A 27,022-nucleotide genomic window follows, 5' to 3' on the forward strand; every position below is an offset into this window, starting at 1 on the left:
TGCATTTTATTTCGGTAGAAAATCGTGTCAACAAGAATAAATTGAACAAAAACTTTAACTTCATGTCCTCAGCAACAGATAATAATGCATCTGCAAGTAGAATGTCAAAATTGCAAACATAAGTCAAGTGCGAAAATAAAATATATAGTGCTAGCTCAGTATTTATGACATAGCTAGTTCTCATATCAGCTGTAAGCCTCCTTTTATTTTCTACATATCTGGCGCAGATGTGACAAACAAGCTGTTATGATTTTTGCTTTTGATCTAGTTGCCATGGTAATTTCATAGCAGCCTAATGTTAACATTCTATCTATCGGTGCTACTTCGAATCCCCTGAACACTAGTCACAGCGCAATGATTTTCGCGAGCACGGCCTCAGGCCTCAGCCTTGACAACAGACCCATAATTCCGAGGAAAACGCGCAAAAAACGCGTGAGAAGTCCTCGGTAACCGGGCCCCGGGGTCTGATACTGCCGGAGGGGCACATCAGGTTTCGTACCTATTTGTTTGGGAAAGACTGTGGTAAGTGTTGGTGTGGTGATAGATAGGGGATGACTGAGTGTGAATGTATGTAAATATGAACTGCTGACTGCTGGGCTGGAGTAGCAGGACCATCACCATGGCTATTTTCGTTACCAAGATAAATTAGCAAAACATTATTTTAACAGTTCAGGTAGGTAGGTACCTAGGTGGTAAATGTTGACATGAAATAGCATCAAAAGTGAAATGTAAAAAAATGTGCGCCAGTTATGTGTGTTTTGAAGAATTAATGTTTCGTTCACCATCTAATGCTATATCATGTGACCTTGCATGGTGTGTCAAAAGTGAAAATAGCCGCCCGGCTTTAGTTCGCCAGCCTTGTCAATAGATGGCAGTACCACAATATGGACAGCGGATCATGCAATTGACGTCAAATTTTCGTTATCTGCTAAGAATTGAATGGCGGATCTTTTCGTGCAAGAATCAAGTAAATCGGTCTACAACTTTTCTAGCAACAGAGATATGAAGCAAAACACCCTGCCAGAGCGGCGGCCGGCGGCAGCCGTTACGTGCCGCCTGGGAGACTGGCGGCGCTGAACGGTTCCGACTTGGCACTGCACTAAAACCGTTAACTGCTTGGAATAGTTATTATAGCAAAATTTTCATTCAAGTGAGGAATAACCAAGGGCAGGAAGCATGTATGGGTACCCGTCAAAATTCGTGGAGATTTGGGTCGATATTTGTCCCACAACTGATTTCCTAGAAATAATTACCTTTTCATAAACCATGCACCCTAGGCTGTTCACAGTTGAAATTATTCAAAAATGCCATTGCGCATGCGCGTAAAATGGTCCGTGACCCAGAAAAAATAAAAATTTCGTCTGGGTCACGCATTATCAAACCAGATACGTTCATTCACCTCATGCGCGATATAACCCCCTTATCGGCAATGACCTTCTCCACACGTAGGCGGAAAGACTTGCCTGTCTTGATGATGTAGGTGGGCAGAATTTCTCTTCTGGGTCACGATTTTTTTTCCTGGGTCACGCTAAAATTCGTGACCCAGAAGAAAAAAATGCGTGACCCAGGGGAATGTTTTTTACAGTTTTCCGAATATGGCAAGTTTGTTATCGAATACTAATCTCCAAGTACATCTTATCTGGAGTACCTGAGCACGCAGCAACACGACACTGTGATTCTTTTCGACACTTACCAGCCACAAGCCACAAGGGCGTGTGACCCAGAATAAAGAAATCTTATGGCACGCAGGAGATGATTTCCCCTGGGTTCGCCCAGCCCAACTGACAGTTTTCAGTTTCCGCCCCCGCTCTCTGCGCCTTCGCGGGATAGGACCATATGCAAGTCTGCAGACCCTGCTTACCCGGTCCGTAATGCTTTGAATGAGGAGCTAAGTACCGTGACCCAGAAACAAACGTGACCCAGAAAAAAGTTTGCCAAAAACCGTGGGACAGACGTTTTTGCGCTGTGCAGTTTTGCTAAATTGTATAACCAAAAAATAAGAACCATGAAGAGAAATTTCAATGTTTTTGCTATTCACAACGCTCCCTCGCGCTCAATTATCTCTAAAAATAACTACACAGCAGCTCTGTAGATTTTTTTCGCAGGTTGTGGGACAAGCTAAAATACATAGGCACACAAAAGCACAGTTTTGGAAAGATGTCCAATTTTTTTTTTTGCCACTTTGCTGTTGCCTTTTCAATGATTTTTTTCTTCAATCAAATGTCCAAATCTCGCGTACGGACCCGTGTTACGCTGAAATAAGCTCATTTATTGACGTGAGGCATTATTGAAATCGTGGGACAGCATATCTCCACGAATTTTGACGGACACCCGTATGCTTGTGTGCGTACTATGTAAGCCAAGAAACTGCATTAGCAGATACTCGCTAATATTAGATCCAGCCAAGTCCAAACGCATTCCAGGTGATGTGTTTCTGATGGGTCAACAATATTTATCGTTCGAGGGCGGATACAGTTTTAACAGTACAAAAAATATTTTTGCACAGCTCTATTCCTTGAATAATTCTCTTCAACGCCTCATTCCTAGTTAAGCGAATTAGCCCACCCTGGTTGAATAAATAAGGCGATTTCGCCACAAGGTCGGGGAAAACCGACCGAGAACGGCCGCGCTCAACGTTAATTTGGGCATGCAGACTCTTAAAAACTCGCATTGGGCGGGCAGGGTTTCCCAGGTATTGGCTACAAAACACCGTATTCGGCTCCCGAATACGTCCAAGTGACCCGCCTCGTTCCTAGTTAAGCTCTAATTAGATCAAGTGACTCATAGGGAGCGAAAAATCGACAAAAAGCAGGAATTTCCCTATGGCGGCGGGCTGCCGGGTTGCCAGACGGCGCACCAGCTATTTCCACTTTTGACACACCATGGAAAGCTGAGAGGAAAATTTACCCTGGTTTTCAAGGAAATATACCACTTCACATGGGTTTTTTAACTGAACTATCAGTTTTGTAGCTTAAGGTGAGACAAAAACAAATCAGTACCTAGCTTTTACAGCCCAATGATCACCCTAGCCAAAGTTACCTCTACTGATCTTAGTTCCAAAATCATGCCCTTATGAAGGAATGCATTCCCTTACTGAAGCATGCCAAGAATGTAGCCACCTGTGGCAGAGGCCAATCATCAGACAATCAGCATGCTGCTGGTTTGATTGAACTATGTAATATGGTTGATCAACACATAATCAGCTTCTGCTGCCAACACTGTTTATTAGCCTATACCAAAGATGGAAAGTAGTTCTTCCTATTTCATTTAAGAGCATTACAATGCTTTGTAAATGTTCATTATTTTCTTTTTTTGTCATTTCAAGCATGTAGTGAAAAACATTTCATAAAATTGGTATATTCCCTGTAAGATAAAGTGAAAGCAGCAGCCAGCAATGAACTTGTCATTGCTGAACTGGACACTGGTAATTGTTAGGCACTATAGAATCATTGTGACATTGATAATTGTAAATTGAATGTCACAATAAACGCCTTAAAACGCCCAAAAGGCGTTTTAAGGCGTTATATAGTTATTGTATTTATTTATCTATGGGGCAATTGATGTGTAGATATCTAAATTTAGCTGATTTTAATTCATTCAATAGTTATTAAGCTATTTTATTTGTTGAGCTGTTCAAATTGAAGTGTTATTTAAAGCTAATGATTAAAGGAAAAACAATTACAGCTGAGCTGTTCTTTACAATCCTGGAGTAATGATTTACCAGAAGGGTGGCCTGCCCATGCCCAAGTCACTTTGGGCTCATTTTGGACTTTCAAATGAATTAATTGGAATGTAATGAAACAATCATTAGAGCTGGCAGACCAATGATTTAATTGCGCTGCAGCAAAGGCTGTGTCTGACACACGATGACAGACCTGCATGTGCTAATTGAGCCAGCAGGCAGTATTGAGCTCTGCACTTGTGCTATGCAATATGCATACACAGAAGCATTATAATGAGTGCTGGGAGTGGTATGCTTTATTCTGCACACTGACATGACTGATAATTGATTTCATTGAACTTCAGTTGGATATATGTACCTAACCCTTTCCTGTTTATTTCAGATACTTACAAAGGTAGCAGTTTGCTGAATACTGCTGATTTAGAGATGATTAAGTTTATTGTAAGTACCTCCTTGTCCTGGCATATGAAATTAACTTTTCCTATATGGCAAACTAGGCTGATCTTACCATGACAACCAGCTTTTGCTAGCAATTATCTTCTGGTTTGAGAAAATCACGTCCGCGTGGGCTCCGCAGCCAAGGGGGATGGGGCTAGACAGGGAAGGGGTATAAACTTGCATCCATAATTGTATTGCTTTTATTTGCAGGAGATACTAGATAGTAGATAACGTGATGATCATGATGGCATGTTGCCTTTACCTACGGCTATGGATATCGGCGATTGCATGGATATTGATAATCGTAAATCAGAAGGACTGAAATCCTTACACACAAAAAGATGGTTAGGTATTGTCCCACTCCCACCAATGGAAAAAAACGTAAATATTATAGACCGATGTTCACTATTTCAGCTTGGTACAGTCTGAGGCGTAAAGATCGTAACAGAGTGTAATCCTATAAAGTCCTCTGGGGCTGCTGTTGTCTGTGTTGCTGCTAGCTGATGCTGATGTTGCCTAGTTAGACTCCGCAACCCTATCACGTTGTCCCTTTTGCCGCCCGGTCCGCTCCTCCGGACCATGCCTCGCTGTCAGTGTGAGTTGTGCGCCCCCCCCCCCCCTCCCGCGGCATTCCGACCCCGGTATTTCTGGCGGCAGTGCCGCGGGCTATTTGGGTCAGCGCGCGGCAGCGTCGGCGCCGGCCGACGGGCAGGAAGTCACGGGCTCGGACACGCGCTCTGCGCTAGTAGTAGTGCCACGGAGAGACTTGGAAGGAGAGGCGGGACATAGTGATTCACCGACCGAACCACCAACCACGGGTCATGACCCGCGTGTGACCGGTGACCCGGCCGTCGCCCGGTGACCTCTGGTGACGGGCGGGACACTCGGAGTGGTGCAGGATGGTGCTGGTGCTGCTCTACGACCTGGTGATGGTCGGCTTCATTGCCGCCCATTTATTAGTAGGTGGCGCAGTAAGCACACACTTTTCCTCCGCTGTGTTGGCTCGCACTTTCCCTCTCGTCTCGTCGTCTGAATAGGCTATGTGGGCACTTAGCATAATCCATCTCCCCGACCACAGCTTGTTTTTTAAGATTTTAAGTCAGATGAACTGAACTATTGGAAGACACGCCAAGAACAGACGCAATGTATCGACCATTTATTACCTTCTTTTTTTCTAATGGACTAGTGAAGTAAGAAACTGCAGCCCATTTTCCAGACCGTTTGACTTTTTTTCGGTAACATTAAGTTGTGGATGCAGACGAACGCAATGTCATGGAAGTATCAGAACCTTTTTTTTACCTGACAAGGCCACTCCTAGCATTTTCTCGTCTGCAACAGTCGGCAGACATTTTTCTTTCTTTTCTCTCACTGCTCACATCTACGAATCGAACACCTTTAGGGTGTGCCGTCACCCCATCCGCCTTCGGGCCGTTACGGATAGGAAAATGACTAGCTTCAGCGGGAGTAAAAGCGAACCGGGTTGCAAATGGCCCCATTCTCGGCGAGCGTTACGCTACCGGGCGGCCGGTGCTGGGCTTGGCAGCCGTCCCTGCCTTAATCACCCCGTAATACCGACCGGCTGGCGGTGACCCGTCTCAGCAGCGGCGGAAGAGGGAGGGAGGGGTGCTTCCGGGGAGGCGCGCTCCTCTAACCGCGTTATGTGAGATCACCACAATCCCTGCTCTGCTGCTACTCATGTGCCCAAGGCCTAATTACCCAAATCCAGAGCCCGCCATTGGGGTCGAATAGTTGGACACGCCCGATGAACTAACGCAATCCCCCCCCCCCCCCCATACCCCCATACGGCCTCAGTGTGGTCAAAGTATGAAGTATGAACCTTATTGATTAACTGATACCGACGGTATTCGCCGAAACCATGCCTTACTATCGACTGTGTAACTAACCATACTCTCTCTCTCTTTTCAGCTAACTTTTGGAGCCGGCGTTTACGCTGGCATCTACGCCTGCCAAAATTACAATGTAAGTATGTACCCTACGATTCGTGTAACATCAGGAAAACAGCGCGGGACCGCGGCTGGGCACCAGATAGCAGCAGTGTGCGCCACGCCTAGCGGGAGAGACTTGGGATGTTGTCACCTCGTTGGACCGAGGTCGATACGCCGATGCAGCAGCCCCAGTCTGTTATCGCCTCTGCGGCCGAAACTGTCTACCGCCTATCGGCCGAGGTCATTGATAAGATTGTAGCGGATTAACTTCACATTCTCATGCGTTACGCGTGTCTTATCGACCTAAAATGTAAATGGTCGAAGAGTGATTTTTTCTCGAAACGGTTCGTGGATGGGACCCCTATGCCTAACTTATTACGATCAATGCGCTAAAATACCTCGCTAACTTTTTCCACCTTAGCAACAGTGCTTCCGTGCGTCACCAGCTGACTGCGAACTTATCGACAGATCGTCTGTGCGTTTAATATTGTGTCTGACAGATTTGTATTACTTTTTTCCTCAGATCCCGCGGGTCGATGATCCATCAGAAATAATGGACAAAGTTCGAGAGTTCACCGACAAATACAAGAAGAATTGATATGGTGAGTAACTGTCATCTTGCCGAAGGCGCTTGAAAATAGTGCAATCAGATGTATTGTGAAGAAAAGGTCGGTCGCAAAGGGAGGTACTTTCGGTGATTGCCTCTGTTTGAGAATAACTGCACCGTTACGAAACTGCAGACGCCATACTCTGTTTGTAGTCTGAACATGCTAGCCTAGTTCGAAAGCTGCACGTCTATAAATCGATAGTGTATGATTCTGTGGTTAAAAAATGTGAGCTCCGAACCGTGTGTAGTTCGCGCGGTCATCACCGCAATGACAGCGCATTGACAGTCCGTTCAGTTGCGATGGTTATCTCTGTAGTAAGTATTGCTTGCCTGACAGCGCCCTCCCTCCGCTCCCGCAGGAGCCGTTTTAGCACCTGGCTGGTGCAGCAGCCGGTGAAGGACCGTGGAGTCTGGTCCGAAGCCGACCGCACCAGCCAGCCGTCAGACCCCGTGTATTCCAGTGTGGCAGATCAGTCAACTGCCGGAGACAGCGCCCCGATCGAATGAAGCTCCTGCCGTGATCACCGCCGCGTATATAAACACTGTTTGGAACTATGACGTGTATTTTCATGTAAATAGAGCAGTATCCACTGACGAACGAAGGTGTCTGGTGGATGAACGGTGACCGGCGGCGCGCCGGCCCGCGCGGTGGCGGCGGCGGCCGGCGCGCGTGGCCCCTTGCTGATGACGGATGACGGCGGTGGTCGGTGGCGGGCCGGACGAACGGTGCGATGACGAGCCCAGAGACCGGGCGCCGGCGTGGCGCCATCTCTGTCCGTCCGTCTCTGGGCGCACTGCGGTGTGCTCACTGGTTGTACGTCGGCACTGATAGTCCGCCGAGCCACACACATTCGTGTCCCATCGCCCGGCCGTGCGCGGCCGCACCTCAGTCCTCTCTCTCACTCTCTCTGGCCTCTCGCCTCCCGGGCTCCCGGCTCGCACATTCCCGTCGGTCACACACGTCTGGCGCACGCCTCTCCCTCACTCCCGGCACCTACTGGCCGGAGAAGCGGACGTCAGAACGACCAGCAATGTGCACCTGAAAACGAACAGCGTCATACCAGCTTACCTCCTCGGCGCGGCGGCAACCCGACCGACCAGTCAGACTAGCACTCCAACCCCGGCAGTGGACTACTCTCGCACTCAAACCTGAAATCGTGATCTCCAGTGCACTCGGAAAAGGCGACGGCTTCTCGCCGCACGCCCAATTCAAAAGCGACCACCTACAACTTACCTGTGTTCAGGAACGTCTGACGACGCTACGAAAAACTCGACACACGCTCACTTGCGCGCTATGGATAAAACAAACTGGGGGGTGGGGGGGATGTCGCGGGCATTACGGTGTGCTCCGACGAGGCCGGTGCGTGGCGGCGGCCCTGGTGGGTGGTCTCCGCGGCACGGCGGCCGTCGGTTGTCCGCTGAGCGCTGGCGGTCGGCCGCTCTATCTCCTGCGGCGGTCCCGGTCCCGATCGGCCGACCGCGACCGGGAGCGGCTGCGGCGCGACGCTGCCTGGATGGCCTCCAGCCGCTTCTGGCGCTCGGCCATGCGCTGCCGGCGCTGCCGCTCCTTCTCGGCGATCTGCTCGGCGGTCAGCGGCAGCCAGTAGATGCACGGCGTCGCCTTGGTCTTTCGGAACAGGTCGTCCAGCAGTTTGGCTGGCGCCTCCTCCTTCTGCCGTTTCTCTGTCGGAAACAGGGTACAGATAGGTCAAATCGGTGCCATGGTGGCAGGACGAGAGCCCGAGCGAGCGTCCACAGCCTGTAGACACTGGATGATCAAGTTGAAACACATGCCTATAAACCTTCAACGGTAAAAACGCGATTTACCAGTAACCGTAAATATCACAAACACGATGGGAAGTCTAAATCGTGCAGCTGCGACCGCCGAGCACAAACTTCTGTCGCATTTCCAACGGCCATACCGTTCAAACACGCAGCATCTCTAATCCCTATAGTGCCAACTGGTGCTCACTCACCCTTGCGCTCCTCTTTGTCGGCGGCTGTGGCAGGGCTCCTGCTGCGCCGCTTCCGACGCTCTGTCTCCTCCTCGCGCTCTCTCCGGCGCCGCTCGCGCTCGCGCTCCTTCTCGCCGGGACTGGTCTCGCCGATTTTCACCTTATCCCACTCCCGTACCGATTCGCGCTGCAAAAGAACCGGCGGTTAAAGGTCATTTGAGAGACAGACACTGACATTTAGAGGCACTGACGCATACACGGTAAGGAAGCAAACATCAGTCTCACACCAGTTTATCTTCCTTTTCAAATTGATCCACCCCGATGCCCCCCAAATATGATGCCCCAACCGAGCTACCTACCCGTTTCTCCCTGACGGTCTCTGCACGCAGCTCCTCCTGCTGGCGCGTGGCGAAGTACGGGTCCACCTTGAGCGGCTCCGTCTTTCTGGGGATCTGTTCAGTGAGCGCCTTGTGGAAGTCGAGCTCGTCGGCCGTCGAGAAGTCGACCATGAGCTTCTTGGGGTTGGAGGGCGGCCAGCGCACGCCGTGGAGCGCAGTGCGCGTCTCCACCGCCTCGGCATCTGTCTCGTACTGTTGGAGGGGAGGGGGCGTCAGACACTGATCACTGCACACGGGGCTGGTAATCACATGGGTGGTGTCTGCTCGTCCAATTCAAAACAAAAACACTTATGTCAACGGCTTGAATTAACTACTCGCTTACTAAAGAACGGGATTGGTACATATAACCGGGAACTGCCTCACCGTTCAACTAAAGGCGGCCACTTATCCTCCGAGTTGCCAAAGATGGCTACAATCTACCCAGCCACCGGATCCCGTCAGCTTACGGCTGTCCAAGATCTATCAGTTCAACTTAGCCACTGAATACCCTGCGAGTCAGCTCACCTGGCAGTAGCACTTTGACTTGATGTTGTCGATCCAGAAGTCGGCGATGTTGCCCGTGCGCGCCAGCAGCTCCTTCAGCTGGTTCACGGTGAACGGCCGCACCAGGTTACGGATGTGGATGACGCTGGAGGCAGAGTTCCGTGCAGGGGACGGCTGTCGCTCGATGCGCGGCGGCCGCCGGCCCGGCTGCGGACCGCTCTCGGCGCCGCCGGGTACGTCCTGCCGGGCCCGGAGGGATTGGAGGGTTAGGCGAGTCACGAGCGCACTATGCGGGCCCGAGCAGCAGCTGGTGGCGAGCTGGAGGGATGCCGCCGGCCTTTGGTTGTCAAGCGTGTAATTAATTTATGTAATGACTACATACAGAACGTATTGTACAGGGTAAAATATGACCCACAGACAAATTAACCATCATTCATTACAAGATAGCATCTGGCTGTTCTGCTCGTTTTCGCTCCTTTATATCAATTTTATCTGTCCCTAGTCCCCTCCGCGCTAGCCGGTCCGTCCCTGCTCTACGTTCACCAGCCAGCTCACCTGAGTGACTGTTCGCTTGATGAGGGGCGGCGGCGCCGGGCCCTCCTCCTGCGGGCTCTGCGGCCGGCCGTTCTCCGGCGCGGCGGCGGCGGTCTCCGCGGCGGGAGAGGGCGAGCGACTGCCGGTGGGCGAGTCGTCTCGGCGCTCTCCCTCCTCCTCCGACTCCGACTCGAGTCGGACGGCCTCCTCCGAGAGGGGCCGCACGTCCGGCACCAGGTCCTGGCGACACGGTGCGAGACAGACGGTCATCACACAGCTCAAACAGACGCTCAGCCCCCGCAGTCACTCGCCATCCCCTTCAAACACTCAGCCTCTTCTTACAGACCCGTAAGACCTCCACAAGCCTGCCAGTGCCACCCCTTCCCCGTATGGGCTATCAGCCAAGGAAAACCGTTAGCCAACGCACAATACCAATTATCAGGTATGCAGCTCCACCAAAACTACGGTAACACGAACTGGCTTCGACACATATTACGCTGAATTCAGCAAAACGCCCCAATTTCACCTGTTTGCCCGGCGTCCTGTGCCACGTACCCTGAGTGAATCTGTCGATATGCTGACTGGCTTTTTGTCGCCGTCCGGTCGCGCCGCGCCCCAGCGTCGGCGCCGCTTCTCGCCGGGAGCAGCCTCGCCGCCGTCCTCGGGCCGTCGCCGGTCCCGCTTCAGGGAGACTGGTGACACGAGAGAGGTGTCACAGTCAGTCACGGACAGTGCAATCACGAGCCACGACAGGCACAGTCGTAAGAGACAGCCTCGGATATCTCTTTATGTTCAATCTTGCGACGTTAAGGAGGAGCCGGGTGCCATAATTACACTTTGTTGTAACAATTATTAGGCTTAGACGAAGGCTATTCCGATAGTTCGGGTCGCTGTTATACTGTTTAGGCTGTTGCACTACTGCCACCTAGGTTATCGTATTGTGCTGAAGGTGAACCAAATGCAACAAAGAAGCAGATAAACGTGACAGAACGAAACGAAATAAAAAGATCATTGCATAGGTGAATATGCAGGACCTTTCTAATGTCGTGTTCTGCTGTCCCGCTCAGTGTCCTGCCCCGGTCCGGGCCCGCTCGACTTACCGAGTCTGCGGAAGGTGGGCGCCGGGCCCGCGGCGGGCGCCGACGTCTCTGTCGACTCCGGCTGCTTCTCCGGGGTCCGCTCCGGCTGAGTCTCCGGCTCCGGGGCGGCTGGGGGCGCCTGGACGGGCGAGCGGCGCCGCTCCCTGCCCCGACCACGCTCCGAGTCACTGCTGGAGGCCGACCTGCCGGCAGGGGAGAGAGGGAGTGGTCAGCCGGCGACAGACGGCTGAGGCGGCTCGGTAGGCGAATCAGTGCTCAAAACAGATCGTTATGATAGAGTGACCAGAGCAAAACGCAAACGATGGGCGTATTTGAGCAGTGGTTTAAACGCTAGACATGTGGAGAAGTCTGTTAACTGATTAAAAAATGTATATACAAATCATTGGATACCTAATATTACCTACACTTTATCAGCTGATCCGTAATCGAGCATTGAAGTCGTACATACCTGTCACGGCGGCTCCTCTTCCTTGGACTCCCCTCGCGCCTCGAGACTGGTGCCGTGTCATCAGACTTGCTGACAGACTCTCTGTGAAAAGAGTGAATGGGACAGGTGCTGAAATGGTCTTGAGCTGTTAAAGCATACCGCTAATTAGTCACTTGTCAGTCAAGTAAGTAACCCTCAATCTTGTAGAAAAATGGAGATCATCTTCTAATTACGACACATAGTGGAACACGATGACCGAGTCAAAACTTAGTAAAATCGGCACCGCGTCGTGAAAGGGAGAAAGAAACACGCCCAACTGTAGGAATGAGTCAGTCGCCCGTCACTTACTTTTTGTCTCCGGTGCTGGAGTTCCGTTTCAGTTTGAGTTTTCGCTTCTCTTCCTTCTTGAGAGGCTGTGCTTCTTCTTGTTCCCGTGAGGATTCCTTCTTAGAAGTATCCTCTGCACCCTGTTCCGGCTTCTTTTTGTCACCGTCAGCCTCAGAAGCGGCCGCTTTAGTGACAGCTTCGCCGTCGTTCTGTGAAAGGAAACGCCGGAAATCGCGGTCATCGAAAGTCGGCAACATGTGCGAAATGCTCTGGAAGAAGGCACCTTTGTAGCATTAATACAATTTTATCAGCTAGAATAAGGCAAAATACCGAAGGTCGTTGTAAGCTTTTCATTTAGAAATTAACGTTTGCGAAATTAACATGTCACGAAATACTCTGCTACATCACAAGTCTGATAGACCAACCGCTGTAAGTCCGCTCACAGTACCGGCATCACACCCCGCCGCAGTAAACACTCACCTGAGCCGGCGCGTCGGAGCTCCAGAAGGCGGCGGCTTCCCTCCACTCTCCGTCCTCCAGAACCATCTCCTCCGCCGACGGAGGCCGCTCGCCGGAGTCGCGCCGCCCGCGCCGCTCGGAGGAGTCGTGACGGGAACGGCGACCATCGGACGGCGCGCCCGAGCCCGACCGGTGCCGCTCGCGCTCCTTACGATCGCCCGAGTCGTGCTTCTTACGATCGCCCGAGTCGTGCTTCTTACGATCGCCCGAGTCGTGCTTCTTACGATCGCCCGAGTCGTGCTCCTTACGATCGCCCGAGTCGTGCTTCTTACGATCACCCTTCTCGCGCTCACGCTCCTTGCGCTCGTCCACCTCGCGCTCTTTACGATCGCTTGAATCGCGCTTCTTATGGTCCACTGGCTCCCGCGCATGTTCTTTGCTGTCGCCCGCCTCTCGCTCACGCTCTTTACGATCGCCTGATTCGCGCTCACGCTCCTTACTATCTTCCGCCTCACCTTCGCGCTCCTTATGATCGGCTGAATCGCCCTTCTTACGCTCGCCTGAATCGTGTTTCTTACGCTCGCCTTTCTCCCGCTCGCGCTCTTTGCGCTCGTCCGTATTGCGTTCTTTACGATCGCTTGAATCGCGCTTCTTACGCTCGCCTGAATCACGCTCTTTACGATCACCTGCCTCGTGCTCCTTACGATCACCTGATCCACGCCTCTTACGATCACCTGAGTCACGCCTCTTACGATCACCTGATTCGCGCTTTGAATCGCGATCCGGAGAGTGAGGTTCCTTGGATGCGGGAGACTTGTCCCGCTTTGCCTCTGAGGAATCAGCAGGCTCGTTGTCATCATGCTTGTCGTTGCTAGACGACTTTTTGGAATCAGTTCTGTCGTCCGAGCTTTTCTCTGTGTGCTTTCCTTCAGACTTGTCGGAACGCTTATCATCGGCGTCGATCGACTTCGATCGGCGGTGTCCTTTCCTGTCCGATTCCTTATCGTCCGCCTTCTTTCTCTCGGCCTCTTTTCGTTCCCTCTTCTCTTCCTCCTTCCTCCGCTCTGCCTCTTTACGCTCCTTCCGCTCGTGCTCTTTCCTCTCTTCCTTCTTGGCTTTCCTTTCAGATTCTTTTTCGCTTTCCTTCTTCCGCTCAGCTTCCTTCCTCTCCCTTCGTTCGGCCTCTTTCCTTTCCTTCCTCTGAGCCTCCTTTTCTTCGTCCCTCTTTCGTTCCATTTCTTTTCGTTCTTTCCTTTCGGCCTCTTTCTTTTCTTCCTCTCTTTTTCTTTGTCTTCGTTCCTCTTCCTTACGCTCTCTTCTGGCCTCTTTGTCTTCTTCGCGGTGACGGTCACTCTCCTTTTTCTTTTCAGACACGTCCTTGGCTTTCTTCTCTCGTTTATCTGTCTCTTCCACTTCCTTCAGTTTCGGTTCCTTAACCTTAGTTTCATCTTTCTCCTCTTTGCCCTTTCCTTTCCGCTCAGCCTCAGTGTTGTCTTCTTTATCAGACTCCTTCTCTTCCTCAGTCTCTTTGGTTTTACCCTCATCCTTCTTTGGTTCAGCTTCTTTTCGGGTTTCTTTTACTTCCTTCTCCGTCTGTTCCTCCTCACCCCCGGCCGTCTTGTCTCCGTCGGTCACCGCCTGGGGTCCCTCCCCGGTCCCGTCCGGCTCAGCGGGCGGCACCTCAGTGTCGCTGTCGCCGCTCTGCTGGCTGACCGAGACGCGGCCGCCCGAGCGCCGACTGCGGCGCCGCTCCGGCGTCTCCTCGCCGTCGGCAGAGTCCACCGAGGCCGTGTGGCGCCGCGAGCGGCGGCTCGGCGCCGGAGACGGAGGCGCCTGCAAGGAAAACAGCGTCACACGGGAGCGACATCATTCGACCCAGTTACGTGACGAAACATACACGTGTTTCACTGCAAACGGTTTACAATGATTAAAATAAAGGCCCACCTCGGTTAGGCCCACCTTCTATATAAAACATAAATGACGTAAAATGATCGGCAGACGTACCTTCTCCTCCGATTCTGGTTTCTTAAACGACTGGTCGCGGGACTCGGGCGAATCTCCTGAAATGAAAGAAAATGAATGAGATAACGATACACAACTTATAGGTTAAAGCGCCATGTTGATATTAATGCGTGAAAATGATGACAAAGTGACAATCATAAACAAGATGAATAGCGAACAGACATGGACATTGCTAGTCAGGTGGCGTCATCCAGCAGCAGTATGGAATACAGCGTCCATCCAGCTAAGGACAGACGGCGACAATATCACTAAGTCCACGATCTGACAACCACCACCAGTCAGCTATCTCCGGCGCAGTAGCCGGAGCGAGTGCCCGCATCCCTACCTTTGGCGGCCGGCGTCGACTCCTGCTCCTCCTCTCCCTGGCTGTCGGCGCTCTCCGACTGCGACTGCTCACCTGCGAGACACGACCAGCGCGGTCACAGCTCGGCGAGCCACCACCCGCACACGGCGGCCGGACAAAACATACAGCCGGCCCTACTCACAACCGTACAGTGGCGGCACTGCTAACTGACTACACAAGCCAGGATTAATCATAAGAATAATTAGCTTCAACAGCAGTTAGAAATGAATTGTACAACTTTTAAGCCGATTTGGAAGAAGTTATAAGCAAGGAGTCCATGCAAGCATATTCAACCAACGTACGAAATTCTTAACCTTCGCCCCAGTGGGGGGGGGGGGATATGTTACCACCCTGTCGCGTTTTTCGCATGTGAATAAAAAACCGCGGCGCGTAGCGCCGCGCCGCTTGGGGTAGCTTTTCACACATCAATTTTGGACAATGTGTGAAATTGTTGACCCCAGGTCAGGTCAGGTCAGGTCACCAGGTCAAGTTAACTGACCAATCCTAAAAAAAGTTTGCAATCATGTCCAATCTGCAGTGTTTGTCAGAAAGGTTTTAAACTTGGTGGATTGCATGATGTAATGGGCGCCTACAATTTGTATATCTCGGATTCTTATATCCGTGACCTAAGGTCAGGTCAGTGGCGTGACCTTACCATTATAAGTCAATGGAGAAATATGAAAATGCCTCTAGATCCGTGTGTACGCATAGGAACAGTCCAAATATTTCAGAATCACAATGATTTGGACCACCCGTGACGACCAAGGTGTCGTTTTTGCTGATAGCCTCTAGAAAGGCCATCCGAGGTCATTTGAGGCTACAAACAGATGTTTGCCAATAACTCTCGATTGGAAAGAGATAGAACGCTGGGGATGGTCTCATTGTGTTTGTCTTGCCGAGACGCATCGACTGATATGCAACATGACCTTTTCCGGTCAGGTCATGACCTTGACCTGAGGTCAAATTTTCAAGTTGACCTTGCAAGGTCAAATTATAGTTCATTCGATGCGTCTCGGCGAGAGGAACACGATTCTGGCAATAGAAATGTCGTGGCTTTTTGGAGTCGAAAGTTATTGTCGAAAAACACTTTTCGTAAAAACAGCTATTTTTTAGTTTTTGCCCTCTGGAGGCTAAACCGTTGACCTGAGGTCATTTTTGATGATCTTATCGAAAGAAGAGTTCAAGAGCTATCGATTGCATTTTAATGCGTTTTTAACTATCATAGTTCCTGAGATAAATGCATGTTTTTGGAAAAATGTAATGACATTTGGCAAATTTTGACCTTTGATGACCTCCAGTGACCCCAATATTGCTCTAAGATTAAAAATGACCGAAATACTTTCAAACGTACGCATTGAGAGCTATCGATTGCTTTTTACCGCGTCTTTCTAGCCCTCTTAGTTTTTGAGTTAGAGGTGGGTGGTAACATATGCCCCCCCCCCCCCCACACACACACTAGGGCGAAGTTGGCGGAGACCGCCACTGGGGAGCGGGTTAAGGTCCTATAACCGATGAATCGCATACCCAAGATGATTTGATGAGCATGCGATGAGAACAACAAGCACAAGACGATACATTTTTGAACGAGATGACACGTCTTAAAACCCAACACTCAAGCTACCATGAAACAAAAGTTGGAAAACTTGAACCCACGGCACCAAATACACCCGCACCGCACGTTATAGACAAATCAAGCACCGCATGCATTTTTTTAGCACAAACATGTACAATTTTAGAAAACAGCCGCAGACCCCGCCCGCGGCAGTTTCCCAGTTTCTGTGCACGGATGTTTTCGCGGGCCGGTAACGGCGGGTGCTGGTTAGAGAAGCCGGCTAGGCCCACCTTCCACCTTGCGTCTGGCCTCACGCTGTTGGATGAGCTGCGCCTGCTGCTTCTCCAGGTACTGCTTGATGAAGTCGTTGCCAGCCAGCGCGCCCTCGTTCCTCATCTGTGCGCAGAGCCATGCCGAGGTAAGCGAAAGGAACGGCCGACTGCGAGCCATGCAGGTTTGTTAGGGCGTGCTTAAGGAACATTCATTGTTCACTTAAGGCCGCCGTCCACTATGCGGAGCGCTTGCGGTCCGTACGGAATTTAACACAGAGCCCTATGGGCGCATGCGGTTTCCGTCCGGAGTCCGTCAGGAATGTCTCCGCATCCGGACAGCAAACTGAGGGCTCACGCACACTCGATATCACTTGTTACAAAAAGAAAATATGGCCATTGCCTAGCATCACAAGATGGTGCCATGCCAAGGAAATAAATTTTATCTATAGTCAAAATTGATGTGAAAATGATCAATAACATGCCAAAAATTGTATTGGTTCTTTAGTTTACCAAAGAGAAACAAAAGAGACAAGCTTTCGACAACACTGTCATCGTCTGAGTTTTTGAAATTCCTTTACACACTTCACAACATACAAAAACATATACGCACGCTACAATGATGGAAAACATTCCTCCGTTTGTATGTAGGTAGATGTCGAGATCCAGATCACAAAATGCTTATTTCAATGTGCCTACAACGTCACATGTCACAAGTTCTACATAATCAAGCGCTCATACAAACAGATATCACACTATGCAAGTAACAAAAAATGAATGCTACTTTCTGGTTCGTAACCTACCAAAAGTCACAACAGCCTAAACAATTGGCCAGGACTGTGTGAAGGTATTCAAGTTTGGGTTGATATCACGGATTTTCATAGATTCATCAATTTTATTGTCAGCCACGTCACGGTTTCTGCTCAAAATATCTATACGAAAGTTGTTGTTCATTTCCTTGTGACTAAGTGTCGGGTGTCTATCTAAGGCATGCTCACCAAGTCCGGTACCTAGCCTTCTTAGTCTGGCGTCAGAAAGGTGCTCGTTAAATCTCTCACGAACCGGTCGCGACGTTTCTCCGATATAAATATAAGGTTTGTCCTGACATGTTTTACAAGTGATTTTATATACGACATTTTTTATGTGGCATTTCCCCTGAAGACCGTTCGGGCACGTGTGACACCGGGTTTTGCCGCGGCAAAGCGGAGGCTGAAGGGCAGATCTGACCAGTTTGCTTTTCACCGTGGGTCCACTCTGCCAAGCCACCCTAAGGTTAAGCTTAGATGCCCTGATAATGCCATTGACTCGATGACACACTGTTTCATTGACGTAAGGGAGCCTCATGTAAGTCATCTGCCCTGATTGAGCGTTTTTCCTATCATGTTGTGCCTTTCGTTTTTTGTTGTTTTTAAAAGTTCGGTCAATGATGTGCTCAGGATATCCGTTTTCTAGAAAGAGGTGCTTGATTTTGTCCAGGCTGCGTTGCACAGCAGATGGGGATACCTGGACCGCTCGTTTCGTTTGGGAAGTGAGGACACCTAGCTTAGTTTTCATGGGATGAGCCGATTCATAATTTAAGATGATTGGGGCAGTCATGGGTTTGATGAACAGTTCTGTTGTGTAAGTGCCATTGGGATGAACCGTAACCACAGTGTCAAGAAACCAAACCGTAACCATAGTGTCATGCCAACCATCCAAACGATTAAAAATTTTATCTACTTTGTCTTGAAAGAGTAGAAATTCAATCTTAAATTTCCAATTGAAAACTCAAAGACGGGCGACGGCCCATGTCCGCATCCATTCCGTCTGCGTTCTCCGCACACAGTTCAACACGTTGTACTTTGGTACTTCGTCTCTGCGACAACCACTTCGGATGTCGATGATTTCGACTTGAATAAATCTAGCTCAAGGGAGGTCACGCGCGACTTGCATAACGTGACTTCCGAGTCTGGACTGAATATAATTACGCCAATTATCAGCGATATGTGTCCACACAACATGGATGCGGTTCGCACACGATTTCCGTACGGACCGGATGCGCCCATAGGGTTCTGTGTTAAAGGAAAAGGGCCACCTTCGTGAAATATGAAGATATCGTTGTTTTTCATTTTGACATTATTTTTCATTTTCTTTTTAAAACTGGTGCCAGAAGTGCACAATTCGCGAAAAAGTATTTAAAACTATTTAACATATTGGTACTATGTTGATACTCTCTACGGCACCTACTGTATGATGGCATAGCGATGACGTCACACTCAAGCCAATCAGCGTTCAGAAGACAGACTCGTCGGATTGTGTCAGATAAGCTGATTGGTTAAAGCTGAGCTGATTGGTAAAAAAACCAAAGCCTCGCCGCGGGTGGCTGTATTACAGGGTAAGGACGCATTCCTGGGATTAGGACGCATTCCTCTTTTAAAATTGCCGATACCTACGAATGGAAGCCGAAATCGGCCGTAAGGATATAGACTGGTGGGTTTTCGGACACGGGCTACAAGATGGCTATCTCAGTTTCAATCCCCATGTTAAAGGTGGCCCTTTTCCTTAAAATTCCGTACGGACCGCAAGCATTCCGCACAGTGGACGGCGGCCTTTACAGTTTACACAATATCTTATCATAATTGTTTCCATTTCACACCAGCTTACAAAAGTGGACATGAGCGTCACGGTTAGCTGATGAAAACAGCTGAAAGGTAAACTGGCACACCTGTTTTTTTCTTTTTTTCTTGTCAAACTCTCCCGAGTCTAATTACAGCACCAGTTTCATTTGAAAAAGCAGTGTGCGAACCACACCAGCTATGCAGCGAAGGCAGCTGGGCTCGTGTTCAGTCAATCGTGGATCGCGCGGACAGAGGACGGAATGGAGCCGGCCAGGCTATGAGCGGCTGAGAGCTCCTCCGCGAACGTAGGGGACCGCTTACCGTTACCCAACCGCTATAAGTCGACCCAGCGCGGCTGGTCGGACACTTAAACAATGTTAGATTGGGTTGATGGATCATCAGGGAGCGTGACAAGCTAGGAATGCCCTAAAGTTGTTACTGACGATGCTAGTAATCTGTTGCTGCTGCAATAACGACCTGCGCTGATGTGTTTCAGGTGAAGTTAATAGCTGCTGGTATCCCTTACCCGCGACTGGCCAAGCAAAGGTCTATTATCATCAGGTTGGCTTGAAGCCCTTTACTGTGCAAGTTCCTCAGCCAATGCCCCTAGATTACCGATGGAATTTATCAGTGGTTGAAGTGGAGAGCACTGTTATTGTGAGAAACCAGCAGCCTGATCCATCCCGGCCGTGAGATGCTTATCATAGCCTTGACCAATCGAAATATGTCTGCTGCATCACCCCATCCAGTAAATCTTGAAGTCAGCAACTTTTGTGTTTACATGGCAGCAGGGCTGTCAGAGACAATATGTTTATAACACTGAACTCTATAATGTGGAAGGCGCTTCGGCCGCCAGATGGTGTCCAACGGTGCCGCCATGTTGCGCAGACCAGGAAGCGGCCGCCGCCTGTGTTGGAGAATAGGGAATTCGGGACCTCGATTTACGTTTGCGGTCGCTGCATCCGTTACGTTCAAGCTATGTGGACACGGAACCCGGCATCTTTCGCAGAATTGAGTGGAGAACAAGATGAAATCCTAAAAAATCCTCAGATACAAGGAACTAATACGTTAAACCCTTATAAGTCAATGGGGAAATATGAAAATTGCTATTTTGGCGCCGAGAATGATCTGAAACTATCTCAAGCATATAGAATCATGATTTCATGCACTCTTTGCAAGGTTCTATGCTTCATATTTGCATTGTTGCCCTTGCGTGACGTCATTTGTGACGCCACAAAGGTCACAATTTTTCTTCAATAACTCCCGATCAAATTGAGCTAGCGAGTCGGGAAAGCCACCAATGGACTCAGGAAGACCTGCCGAATCGAATGATATGCGACATGACCTCTTTCGACTAACTTCGTGACCTGGGGGTGCTGACCTGACCTTGACCTGAGGTCAACACCCTAAGTTGACCTGACCCGAACAAAAAGTATATCACTCGATGCGCCTGAGCTAGGGGAACACGATGATGCCAAAATCGCAGCTCTACGGCCATTTTTGGCGAAGTTATTTACCAAAAACCGAGCCCGTGCCTTAGGTCACTTGACCTGACCTCAGAGGTCACCGGATGACCTGAGACCTTTAAAGCGGATTCCTACCAGTCGCTCTGGATTGTACTCTGCCTCATACGACCACTTTACCGCTAAATTCTAGTTGAATTAGCGGCGCATTAGCGAGGTGGGTTCAATCAACCCTCTCGGCCGGGGCAAATGTAAAAAGACGATGGTCCGGCGAGTGAATTTGAGCAATTCTGATGATTTGATCGTGTTCCCCACTCAATTCTGCGTAAGATGCCGGGTTTCGTATCTACGTACCTTGAACGTAACGGATGCGGCGGCCGCAAACGTAAATCGAGGTCCCGAATTCCCTATTCCTCAACACAGGCGGCGGCCGGTTCCTGGTCTGCGCAATATGGCCGCCACCGTTAGACACTTCGGCCAATAGGGTTGAAGCGGCAGTGCTCCCCTGTGGTTTATAACAGGCAACTCCCCATAACTATGCGGACTACCCTAAAATTTTATCTTTGAGTGAGCACTGAACATCCTGGGCAATGGATTTATATGTCGTTATTGAGGCAGTGGTACTTCTGCACACGTGCGTGTTCAGGGCCCAGGGGCAGCTTCTGCATCTCCATGGCTGGGCCGATTGCACTCAATGTTATAGAACTAGGATTGAAATGGAATGGTGGCTAGCAATCAGTTGGGGGTCTCATGACACACTGAAACAGCGTTTACTATTGCACTTGCTGGTTTGTGGCCCAAAGGCATTTTATTGATTTATTTATGGTGTGACATATGAAATGTCTTAAGTATCACTTGCAACAGGCTGCATGAGCACAAAAGGTACACAAAGCAGACAATTTGTGTGGCATAATGCATAAAAGATTGACAGCAGTTGATTGGTAGCATGAAGCTTTTGAATTACCTCTATACTTACACTGATGTTTGGGGCCTGGTCATCTTCACTGCTGGCATTCCGTTCTCGCTCTTTTTCGAGGTGGACATACTGCAAAAAGAAGACATGGTATAAGGGCTTGAAATACACATATTGACATAGCAAGGGCTAGACCACTGCAATGCACACTCACAGTGGTGTAGTGTGGTGAAGGCAGCTGATTGAGAAGAAATGGTACAAAGCCTATAGGTTCATGCTGAACTCAGTAAGTCAAGGTACCTTCTATGCTGAACAACTGCTTCAGTGCAAGTAAAGCTTTGTCCACAAAATTATATACAACTTGCAAGAGATGACTGTCAAACAGTGAGCAAGTCCTAGTTAAAGTTCATATATTGGGGACTGGGGAGCATTCACAGTGGGTATTCTGCACCCAGGTTACACATAGTACAGAAGCAATGCAAGATACTAAGACAGTGCAGGATCAGTGTACCAAAATTTGTCATTTTGGGTGGAAAACAACATCCAAATAAAAATCATTTTTGACTCTGACCTTCAACTTTTTCGACTATTTTCCTCTCCCAATTCTACAAAGAAAAACATTTACATAAATTATATGTAGATCGCGTTTTACATTCTACAGCCGACCACGATTGTATATAGATTCATACTTTTGATTATATTCAACTCTTTTTGGGCCTTTCGTGAACGTTACTTTTCCACTCTCACCCATGATTTGGTGATCAATTTTCCCCTCTGACACCCAGGCCAAAATATAATTTTGGGACACTGTGCAGGATAGTACAAACAATGCATGAGACAGGTCGTGGTGTAAGTTAAGAGGGAAAAGAGACGGGTTAAGCATCAGACAGTCACAGCAATTCCTTTTTTGCAGTTTTTCTCAGCACATCACCCTTGATTTACTATAAAAATACAAGCAATAAGCTTGTCACCCTAGCTGGTCTGCCTCCACACACTTGCATGTGACAAGAAATGGCTTTGCAGCCTGGCTTATGTCTTCAATTGGGTGGAATCTGAAAAACAGGGCACCTGAGGCGATCTAATCAATGCTCTTGAAATTCGCGTGTGCAAATCACATGACAATAAGTGTGTTGAAGGCAGCAAAGGGGGAGAATTTCTTTGCTGTCACATGACTTAGCGTGCATTCTACGTCCAGATCAGGGATAATTATCCGGGATCACCAGTAAGTATTTGGTATTGCAGGGACCATTGATGCAAGTATTCACATTGTTAGACTGCTTTTGCTCCCTAATGACTCTTTTTCTCATTGTCATGTCCATTGGGCAAGACGTCGGCCTAAAAAAACCAATGATCCCAGGTGATCCCAGAAATTATCCCTGGTTATCCGCATGCTGAATACCCAAAATATGCCCTGCGGTGCCGTTTTCAGATTCCACCTACAATTGGTCGATAGTCGAAGGAGATGGCACAGATTCATACCAATGCAAGGGAATGCAAAGAAGTGGGAAAACGCTGTTAATTCTATTCCTCTGCTGCACTTAAAATCAATGAATGAAATGTAAGAAGAAAATAAACAGCGAAAACAAATAATCAGAGGACGCTGCGCCACGTTCGTCTAAAGAGTTCACAACTTACCGAGCGCAAACGCTCCAGTAGCTCTTTCTTCGTTCCAGATTTCGACAAATTTCTTTTGTCCAATTCATCCTTTAAATCAATCACGCGCAGTGATGAAAGCGCCTTTCCATCTATTTCTAATTCAGAGTCCATTTTCCACTATATAGACACCGGCCCACTCGCGCAACGTGCACACACAAAACACGCTCTACCCTGAGCCCTGTTCATGAAGTGTGCGGCCGCTGCGGCCGGCCGCAGGTTCTAAGCCCCGCCCATTTTTGAAACGTCATCACTCACTCGGCCGCAGCAGCGTTCCATGAACAGCGTCTGCTGCCGAAATAGTTTCCGACAATTGTTTACAACTGACGCACACCGCTAGATAATTTGTTTACAAAATCGTCTCCATGACAACACGGCTTGCGCCTATTTGACTTCAGTGCGCCAAATTCAGTGCAATTAGTTTTCTTGCGGCTCGGCGGTCGCTGGATTGCGGCCGCAGAGATCGCAGCGGCCGCAGCAAGGTGACGTCATACATTCGTCATACTACATGAGCCCCGCCCCTTTTCGTGACGTAACAACCCGGCTGACCGCAGCGACCGCAGCGGCCGCAGCGACCGCCGGGGTTCATGAACAGGGCCCTGCTCTACCCGCTCTACCGAAATCAAGGATGCGAGGTTTGTGCCGAAACTGAGACCAGTAGAATGCCTCAACGTCTAACGGTAGCCACAGCCTAATAAGCGGCTGTGACGTAATTGGGGGACAAATCGACACAGTCGTCTATAAATGCATAATGCATATATGTAAATAATATAAACGACAGTTGCCGGTGGTAATGCGTGATGAGAATCGAGAATCGCCAGCAGACTTGTCTCCCGAATTTTTTATTGGTCCGCTTCGCTTTTTTTAATTACATCTACAATAGCTTAGTTGTTTTGTTTTGTTGGGTTAGACCTTTTCGGTCTGACAAGACCGTTTCAGAGCCGGAAGGATGATAGGAATTAGGGGGAGACGTTGGTCTCGGCAGACATCCTGGAGAGTGGCGCCGGGGCTGAGACAGTCCGTCCAAATCCGACCCCCCCCCCCCCCAGCACTCCCCGCACCCGTCCCGGCTACGGGGTGAGCTCCTGTAAGGGAGCGGGTACCCATTAGCGTCGCCACGGGGGGGCAAGCGGGGCAGCTTGCCCCCCCCCCAACCTCGGATCGGGCACCCCCTGAGATCGATACAGATCCGATGAGATTTAGGGGTCGGGAAAATGGAGGTACCTTTCATCTGAGAATGCCTGTGATGTCCGACTCGGTTGGGGCGTGCAGTTCAAACCAGAGTCGGAGTCGCAGTCGCCAAAATCTTCAAGACTCCGACTCCAGACTCAGAAATGTCAATGCTGTGATTCATTCCCTGTTCCTAGTTGGTTCTTTATTACATTCTATAGCTGATTTTCATAAGTTTTGGAGTGCTGCCACATAATTTTCGTTCAAAGCGTGACACGAAATCTTCGGGACCTTTCTCAATTCTTGTCAAATGTCTGCGACAGGCTCAAGTATTGTTCAAGTGTCGCGGGGCTCATGAGCTAGCTTTTCACACAGGCTCCTAAGGAGCTTTACTTAACCCTCGCCCGTATGGGGGGGGGGGGGGTCGAACGGACCCCCCCCCCCTCGGTTTTTCACGAATAACTCGCGTAAAAAGCGGCCGATCGCGACGAAACTTTCAGTTCCCTCGAATTGATCAATTTTACACCTACCCTAAAATTTCATGACCCTGACCCAAATGACCTTTGACCTGTGACCTACTTTTCGAGACCATGTTTGGCCGGAATCGCGATTCGGCGTATGTCGGCTCGCATTAGCGGCGCGTTTGCAGTCTTTTCAGTTTTCGTGGTTTCAAGCGTTCAAACATCTGAAATGATGTTGGTCCCATGCATTAGGGTGGGTGTCAAGGTCACCTGAAGGTCAGGTTAGATCATTGACCTTTGATGACCTCGGTTCACTTTTTCGAGTTTTACATGTTTCTAGGCCAGTTTTTGGAGCTGATTTCGAATTTAACAACCATATGAACGTTAACGAAGTAGTTTTGGTGCCTTCGTAACATGTTACGAAGCTGTCAGAGGCGGTTGACACCTACTACGAATACCCGGCAGGACTCCTACTGGTTGACCTGATCTGACCTGACCCGACCTGGTCTAAATGCTTAAAGACATCATCTGTGATCAAAACTAACATGATATTCGTGATCAGCACCCCGAAAAACCCCATAGCAGCCACACTTTACGACATTCTAACAGGTCCCGCCTTTCCCGACTTTTGGGTCATTGACCTGACCTGGAAGGTCAACCAATGACCTAGGACCTTAAATTGGTTATCTTCGGCTTCCTCTCGTCACGGGCAGCACGCTCGTTTTTTTCCGCGAAGCTCTAGCTCGATCAGGGGCGAAACGGCAAGGGGGGGGTCCAACGCCCCCCCCCCATCCCTTATACGTTCGCGGCTGGAAAAACACCAATACGGGCGAGGGTTAACTCTAAGAAGCTTTCAGAGGGCCCACACCGGCCTCTGAGAGTCCCACTGGTGGCCATGGTCTCTGAGGGCCCATACAGGGATCTTTGAGGATCTTATACATGCGTAGACCTCTGAAGGGCCACACGGATCTTTGAGGATGGCTTCGAAAATTTCTGAGAACTTTAACTGGCCTCTGATAGCTCAGCCAAACGTTTGAGGCGACAGACTTTACTAACCCCAAGCCGGCATATGAGGGGTGGGGTCACAACTCACGTGTCCCTCTGAGGGCCGCAACACATGTTTCTTATGTCCCTACGTAGCGTCCTAAGGGATTCGACACAGACCCCGATGGTTCACACTGTTATCCGAGGGTTCCAAGCTCACCCTGGGCCTATTCGCTTAGCGCCCGCCACCCACACTGGCTTCTGAGGGCCCCACCTTGGGCTCAGAAAGCCCTAAAGCACCACATATACGTAAATATTTGGGGGTGACCCACGCCGATATTTCATTTCATTTCATTTATTCACCATATCAGCCACGGGACATGCCCATTTACGGCCAAAGTCACAGCACAATAAAAATACATGAACCATACACAGTCTTCATAAAATTTTCCCTTTTGCTAAAGTACAAGATAAAATAAGGAATAAATTTAAAAATAAACAAATGGGAGCACTAAACATGCTAAAATCGTTTCAAGCGCTATGAGAACAAGCACTCTTAACATACCTTAAAATACAAGACCTGACGCGAGATAAAGAGTCATGAAATATGTCGACCTCATCACATCGCTGCAAAAACTCGTTCATCACCCTGGGAAGCCTACAAAACATGCCCATTTTCACCGTTCCTACCCTTCCGTGGGGCACCGCAAGAAAAGTACGCAGCCGGGTGATGCGGGGCGGAACGGCCAAGCCGAAGTGCGACCGCAAGAAGCTGGAGTCGATATTATTTTTCAAGATGCGTGTCGAGAACATTAACCTTCCAGGCGGTGGGGGGGGGGCATTTTTTTGCCCCCCCTTTAGTTTTTTCGATATATCTCGAGAACCGCTGCGCCGATCGTCACCAAACTTTCAGTACCCTCCCGGGAGCAGCTAGCGCACATGGTGACCAAAAAATTTTCCAAAGGCTATGATAGGTTGGCCGCTAATGACGTCAGAGTGACGTCATTTTTGCCATTTTCGACCCAAAAAAATGTTTCGCGGGAAGAGCTGTCAGGCCTACAGCTTTAGAGATACAGAAAAATGTTTCAGACATAAAAGGTGTGGAATGAAGAGGGCTACAAAACTGCTATTTCGGTTTTTCAAATTTTTTGGATTTTGACCCCCAAAAATCAAAAAATAATTTTTTTGAATAAAATAGCCTAAAAATCCAAAAAGTTTTTTGAATTTCGAAAAAACCGG

The 27,022-nt window shown here is 49.3% G+C and overlaps 1 protein-coding gene and 1 long non-coding RNA gene across 8 annotated transcripts; one reads left to right on the forward strand and one right to left on the reverse strand.

Moving 5' to 3' along the window:
• Positions 1–303: 303 nt before the first annotated feature.
• Positions 304–7,271, forward strand: LOC122379954. 2 transcript variants are annotated; one of them, XR_006256257.1, is made up of 5 exons: positions 304–522; positions 4,065–4,123; positions 6,047–6,100; positions 6,590–6,668; positions 7,033–7,271. It is a non-coding gene; the product is annotated as an uncharacterized LOC122379954 (long non-coding RNA). The 2 variants fall into 2 exon arrangements; XR_006256258.1 differs by having other exon boundaries at positions 394–432.
• LOC122379952 (apoptotic chromatin condensation inducer in the nucleus-like) lies at positions 7,217–23,535 on the reverse strand. 6 transcript variants are annotated; one of them, XM_043362647.1, is made up of 15 exons: positions 23,151–23,535; positions 21,579–21,647; positions 16,588–16,669; positions 14,704–14,775; positions 14,361–14,416; positions 12,378–14,189; positions 11,919–12,106; positions 11,592–11,672; positions 11,144–11,325; positions 10,599–10,735; positions 10,065–10,283; positions 9,531–9,749; positions 8,988–9,218; positions 8,650–8,815; positions 7,217–8,356 (listed from the first exon to the last, which is right to left on the reverse strand). In XM_043362647.1, the coding sequence occupies exons 1-15, from the start codon at positions 23,280–23,282 to the stop codon at positions 8,115–8,117; spliced, it is 3,888 nt and encodes a 1,295-aa protein (XP_043218582.1). In that variant the 5' UTR covers positions 23,283–23,535; the 3' UTR covers positions 7,217–8,114. The 6 variants fall into 6 exon arrangements, with proteins under 6 accessions (XP_043218582.1, XP_043218579.1, XP_043218580.1 ...); XM_043362644.1 differs by having other exon boundaries at positions 16,564–16,669; XM_043362645.1 differs by having other exon boundaries at positions 21,567–21,647; positions 23,151–23,359.
• Between the last annotated feature and the right edge of the window lie 3,487 nt (positions 23,536–27,022).

This window comes from Amphibalanus amphitrite, unplaced genomic scaffold, assembly GCF_019059575.1.
Source record: "Amphibalanus amphitrite isolate SeventyFive unplaced genomic scaffold, NRLGWU_Aamphi_draft 000087F_arrow, whole genome shotgun sequence".
Lineage (NCBI taxonomy): Eukaryota > Metazoa > Arthropoda > Thecostraca > Balanomorpha > Balanidae > Amphibalanus > Amphibalanus amphitrite.